At 45.7% G+C, this 6,429-nt stretch overlaps 1 protein-coding gene across 1 annotated transcript in view; it reads left to right on the forward strand.

Annotated features, from left to right (window-relative positions):
• HACD1 (3-hydroxyacyl-CoA dehydratase 1) overlaps window positions 2,412-6,429 on the forward strand; it is a 16,946-nt gene continuing 12,928 nt past the window's right edge. The window contains exons 1-2 of the mRNA XM_021388201.1: window positions 2,412-2,635; window positions 6,089-6,206. Coding sequence (XP_021243876.1) covers window positions 2,508-2,635; window positions 6,089-6,206 — 246 coding nt within the window. The 5' untranslated portion in view covers window positions 2,412-2,507. The remainder of the gene's footprint in view (window positions 2,636-6,088; window positions 6,207-6,429) is intronic.

The following is a 6,429-nucleotide window of genomic DNA, read 5'->3' on the forward strand; positions in this document are numbered from 1 at the left end:
ATACTAGAACAATAACAGTGAAATACTTATGCTTGCTAATAAGTTTTTAATTAACTAAATCAATTCAAGACATATGATTATATTGCAAATAATCTGTGTACTCAGAATCAACGATTTTGAGAAAATAAATAATGGGAGTGATAGCAATACAGAATATATATATATGAAAATATATCAACCATTGCTCATCAAATTTCAAAAGATTCTGTACAAGAGTATGAAAAACATTCAAGGAGGGATTTAAAAACTTAAAATCCCTAATTCAGAAAACAAATAGGATTTGTTCCCTTGAATTTGCTGTGGAAAAATCTTGAGAGAAAAATGACAAACTAATAGTATTTCAAAAATCATAATTAATGTTAAGAATTTAGATCAAGTAATGTGTTCCTCCTTGTGTCATAATTTAAGATCAGAAAGCCATTAGTAAAGTCATAAGCTGGCAAATTCGGACCAGACAAAAACACTTGTTGCATAACACGTGTTTAATTTGTTGTATCCACTTCAACACTGCATTGTGAAACCTATGAAGCTAGGAAGGTATGAAGAAAGAAATGAAAGTTTTGGGGGGAAAAATGTATTATCTAGGAAACAGGGACACCCAGAATTACTAAATATGGAAAGTGTTTTGGAAAGCTACAGAGTTGGAAATAACTTGTAAGTGTTACATTAAGATGAAAGCTGGGCTTATACTAACCACATATTTGCCTGCTACGTTGTTTCTTCACTTTCACCTGAAGCACAAGGTTGGCAAAAGGTTTTTAATTAGGTCGTTTAATCCTGCATGTAAATTTCTCTGTCTAGGTTTTTTAACTACAGGATTCCCAACTGATGACTACTTGAACTTGGAAAGTGCCTGCATATTCACATAACTATGGTACTTACAGTGGTCTTTGTAGCACATGCATGGTGTCATTTGCCGCAGTACTTGCCTGCATGGTATGAAGCTGAAAGCTGAACATCTGCTTGCGTGCTTTGGTGAGGACGAGGAGAGACGGAGATTCTGCATGCACATCTGCTAACCTTATCCACAGACTGAGACCCGAGTGTTTAAACAATGAGATGCTTTTCCCTGTGCTATAGGAGGTAGACTTGGATTCTTGAAATCTGTTGTGATTGGCAAAGCAGCATTTCAGAGATGGCTCTGAAATGGCTAATTTTTGTATCTGTGTGCCTGTTTTTAAGATCTGATCCATATGGCAATGGTTGCAGTGCTGCGCTGTGGAGATGAGGAGCCCTAGGCTGCGTGTCTGCTATCCAGAGCTGGTGGCTGCTAGCACAAACTGAGATGAGTGTCAAGGGAGTGTGTATGGCCCGTGCCTCAGCAGGACCATGTCTCAGTACCACAGCTCATGGCAATACTGCTCCGGGTCCAGAGCCAGCACCACTCCCTGTCCAGGTGCCGTTTCCATGCACAAAGGTTGCAGATTTACAGTTTCAGGCAACATACATATACCAATCTTATCCTTCAGTCCGTCAGCTGAGTTCTCTTAAGGCCCTAGGAAGGACTTTGTGCCCTTGTCAAGTGTCTGCCTCAGCCTCCCACATACCCAGAGTGTGATCCTGGGATGTGCCGGGTTGGAGAGCTCCTCTCCCTCTGGTTGTGCTGGCAGCCGTCCTGTGGGCTGACACCCTCAGGGCATGGTCCAGACACTCATCCTCTCACCAAATAACCTCAGAGCTTGGTGTGTTTTTTAAGACCCCTGGTATTTTCTGTCGCTGCCATTTGCGTGGGTAATTGCTTGGCACTGATGAAGCTGCACCTCTAGTACTGTGTTCAGTTTTAGCCCCTTCACTTCAAGAAAGACATCGAGGCCCTGGAGCGTGTCCAGAAAAGGGCAATGAAGCTGTGAGGGGTCTGGAGCACAAGTCTTATGGGGAGTGGCTGAGGGAGCTGGGATTGCTCAGTCTGGAGAAGAGGAGGCTCAGGGGAGACCTCATCGCTCTCTACAACTGCCAGAAGGGAGTTAACAGTGATAGGATGAGAGGTAAAGACCTTAAGTTGCACCACGGAGGTTCAGGTTGGATATTAGGAAAAATTTCTTCACCAAAGCAGTGTTGAGGTATTGGAACAGGATGCCCAGGGGAGTGGTGGAGCCACCGTCCCTAGAAGTGTTCAAGGACTTGGAGATGTGGTGGTGATGGGTTGGCAGTTGGACTAGATGATATTAGAGGTCGTTCCCAACCTTAGTGATGGTTCTGTGACAGCGCTCAGCTGGAGCTGAGGCCCGCAGGGAGCTGCCCGGCGGCGCTCACTCGGCAAAGGACGGCGGCGGCCACCCTCGCTGAGGCCGTTCTGCCCTCCCGCCCGCGGGCGTGCCCCGGGAGCCCCACGGGGGCGGAGGGAGGAGCGCGCGGCGCCATGTGAGCGGCGGGCGGCGGGCAGCGGCCCTCGAGGAAGACAGATGGGGTGAGAGACAGCGCGAGGTCCAGCTGTCAGCGCGGCCTCAGCCCCGCCGGGAGGGAGCCCCTCCTCCCCGCGGCTGTGCGCTCCTTGCCCGCGGGGAACCATGGCGTCCAGCGAGGAGGACGGAAGCGGCAACGGCTCTGTGGAGGAGAAGGAGAACGGCAAGAAGAGGAGCCTGGGCGCCCTGGCCACGGCCTGGCTCATCTTCTACAACATTGCCATGACCGCGGGGTGAGCGGGCGGTGGGCGGGCGGCAGCGCGGCGCCTCGGGTGGGCGCGGAGCGGCAGGGCCGGGGCGGCTCGGCCCGGGGACGGGGCGGCAGCGGCCGCGGGTCAGCGGGGACCCGGCCGCGGGGCGCCGGGGAGCCGCGGTGAGCCGAGAGAGCCCGCGCCTGCCCGGCATTGCCTAATACGGTGCAGCGTTACCAGCAGCGAGCGCGTCATCCCCGAGCCCGTGGCGGAGGTTAAGTATAGCCGGGCCAGGAATGCCGGCGGGGGTGCCGCGCGGGCTGCGCCCTCAGAGCCTGCTCCCTCAAAGCCTGCACCCTCAAAGCCTGCACCCTCAAAGCCTGCTCCCTCAGAGCCTGCTCCCTCAGAGCCTGCTCCCGCAACCGCCGCCCGACCCCGGGCTGCCCCGTGCCCTCCGGAGGGTGTCTGAGCTCCCGGCGCTGCTGCCGGGGATCTCTCGGTACCTCGGGGCTCCGGGGCCTCGGCCGTGCTGGCGGTGCGGCAGCGCGGGCAGTGTGCTGTCCAGAGCTGTGCGGGGCAGAAAGCTCCGCACCGGGGCTGCTCCTGCGGCGCTCAGCTCCCGCTGTCATTTCGGAGGCGTGAGGTGATCCAGGAAGGGCTGCAGGCGCCCACGGACTCGTGTGTAGTGCGCGGTACTGCAACGCGCTGTTTTGAGGGAAATGGGTGTTTGTTTTGAGTGAAGGATGATATGAGCGTTCAGGTTTGTATCGTTAGAGCCTGAAGCAGATATTTCCACTTCTGAAACTTTGTTCCATTAACTAATGCCTGTCATGTATGTGCACAAAAAAACCTCTGTTGAGTGCTCGCTTGCTTGAGCACTGATTCTTGCCATGGACTTCTGTATGTATGCAGAAGTTCACCGAACACTTGGTTTTGGGGTGAGGTGCTGATTCCCTCTCTTCTTCTTCCTCCCCCATCCTTTGTTGTCATCTGGAGGGATTTAGACTTGCTCACCTGCATAGTTTGTGTGGAAGCAGAATTGTAAGAGAGTGCAACACATTCTTATAATTTTTTCAAACAGGTACAATCTAAGAGAAAAGTAAAATTTTGAAGGAGAGAAACATTTCACTGGGGCACCACCAGTAAATGAGAATGTTCTCCAAAGAGAGTTCTCCAAAGAGTTCAGTATAGAAAAATATTTCTAGAACTGTAACCGCCTGTCTGATACAGAAGCGCATGTTAACAAGCAACCTAATGCAACCTAATTCAACTTACTTTCTAATAAAGATTGGAGGGATGCGTTCAGAGATAAAAATGACATGTCAGTACCCTGCTCTACTGAAAGTCCCAACTGAAAATCTTACATTTACTACACCAATTGTTTTACATCTCCCGCTGATTTGCAATATTCGCTACCAGGGCTTTCCTGAATTCCAAAATCAAAGCCACTGAAAGCTAAATGAAATAACTGTCAGAGATTCCAAATGTCCCAATAATTATTTAAGACAAATGTATTTGCAGTCTTTGCTTCTGAGTGTAGCCCAAGGCCGCAGCCCTTTTGTGACAGAACAAAGTGTGGAAAGTGTCTGCTTAGATGAGATGTAGTGTGACTTCTCGAGCCATGTCTAGCACAAAGCTGCTGCTATCACCATCCGTCCTGCCAGCTGGGTATAAACTCGCTGTCACCTTCCCCTTGTCACAGACTTCACTGTGAAACAGCAGCCTGGCTGTGAAGGACTGGCAGTGAGATTCCAATAACTCTCATCTGGCCGTGGTGGGAGAGAACCTGAAATTAGTGCATTCAGATTTAAAATCTGTTATAAAATCTGAGTAATATTTTAGGGCATAAATTTTGTAGCTCTGGCAGTCCAGATTCATGAGATTAAAGTGGAAGGGGTGAAGGAAGGGAATCATTCCTACAGTATGGGGAAACCTGGCTATATGTAGAGTTTGGCATGCTGTCATGAACTGTTGGGCTGGGCAAAGCAAAGGGACTGTGTAGTAGTAGGCACTGTGTGTGCGAGTTGTCACGGGACTGATGCTAAAGTGTGTACCATCCAAGGGGAACACAGAGCTGTTACAATCCATGCAGGACTCATGCTGTGTCCAATCAGATATCCATCTTTCCTGCTGTCTGCTTCCCAAGTTTAGCCAGTGTCTTATCTACAGGGAAGAGTATAAGAAAGGAGAAGAGTTAAAATTTTATCCAAATGTTTATGTAAATATTTCCTTGAATATTTATACGTGCACCAAATCTGCCTCAGAATATTTCTCAGACTCCAGTGCTGTTTCTCTTGGGCCCTCCTTAGCCACAGTTCATGTTTCTGTACAACCTTGCTTGCAATGGCTTTGTGCAGGATAAAAGAACTGAATGATTGTTCCTGAATATCCTCAGACAAGTAGTTAAATTAATATTATTATAATTTGTGTATTTTCATTTCTAACTCTCAAAATATCACTTGTAGCTCTGGCTATGCCTTTAAGTTAATATTAAATAAATTTATACTTAGCCTTTGTGGATTTAAACCTGAAGTTTCAAGGATCACTAGTATGATGTTTGTAAGAATGTTTGTGTAACTCCGGATTAGTAACAGAACACATGGTTTTGAAAAAAATTAATTATATAAACATGGATTAATTATGCAGAAGCAACTGCACATACCTTGGGTTATTGCTCTAGATCTGGGCTGAGGTGTGGGAGTGATAATCACTGTGGTTATGAAATGGGTTTTTTTAATCCATTTTCATTTGAGATCTCAGTTTGAATTTTATAGCACATTTCACTTTGATTAAAAGATACTGTTACTTAACTTCATTTACATTGGAAGGATGATCAGTTGATAGCATCGGTTGATACCATACTGATTTCTTAAAAAAAAAAATACAAACAAAATAGCCAACACCTTCAAATGTATTAGTTTAATGTTCTTGCCTCTGGAAGCCAGGAACCCAGAGCATGATCTTTCAACACTGATATCAGAGTCTGCTTTTCTGGTGACTTCTCAGCATCTCTGAGTTGTAGAACAGAAGCATTCTGATCACGTCAGTTCTAATCTGATGTGTTAAGGGGTCATGAAAAATGTAAAAACGGTGTGCGCAGGTGAGTCTTTCACATGTGCAAACCTGAGACCCAAAATCTGAGTTCAAATAGCACTAATCCACAGTAAAGATTTGTGAGGATTTAGTAGTAAAAAATATATAGTCACTACTAGTGAAAAATCTGATGGGCCCCTGGGTTAAGTAATTCACGTTAATCCTCTGAAGGTAAACAAATCCTTCTCTATCCTTTTCCAGGTTAAGAGATTAAGAAGTGTAATGTTGATATAACATTTCATTATATTTAGGTCTAAGGATATTTTTAATAATCTCCTAAGAACACCAACAAGTGAAGACACAAAGGTATTCTGTGAAGAAAATATTGTACTGGATTATTTACATTAGATGGAAAGTTCTAGACTTTTTATTTGAAAGATATTCATTCTCTTTCTTTTGTAGGTGGCTGGTGCTGGGTATTGCCATGGCACGGTTTTATATCCAGAGAGGAACACACAGAGGCTTATTCAGAAGCGTGCAAAAGATACTTAAATTTTTCCAGACATTTGCTTTGCTTGAGGTAAATTTTAAACATCCGTTTATTTAACTGGATGCTGTGTATCATATGCAAATACATTATTAACCTGAATTTAATATCAAAATATTATGTGAGTACTGGAAGCTGTCTTACCTTTATTATTTGATTATAGTTTTTCTTTTCTTTTCTTTTCTTTTCTTTTCTTTTCTTTTCTTTTCTTTTCTTTTCTTTTCTTTTCTTTTCTTTTCTTTTCTTTTCTTTTCTT

The sequence above is a fragment of the Numida meleagris genome, chromosome 2 (genome assembly GCF_002078875.1).
Source record: "Numida meleagris isolate 19003 breed g44 Domestic line chromosome 2, NumMel1.0, whole genome shotgun sequence".
NCBI classification, from domain to species: domain Eukaryota; kingdom Metazoa; phylum Chordata; class Aves; order Galliformes; family Numididae; genus Numida; species Numida meleagris.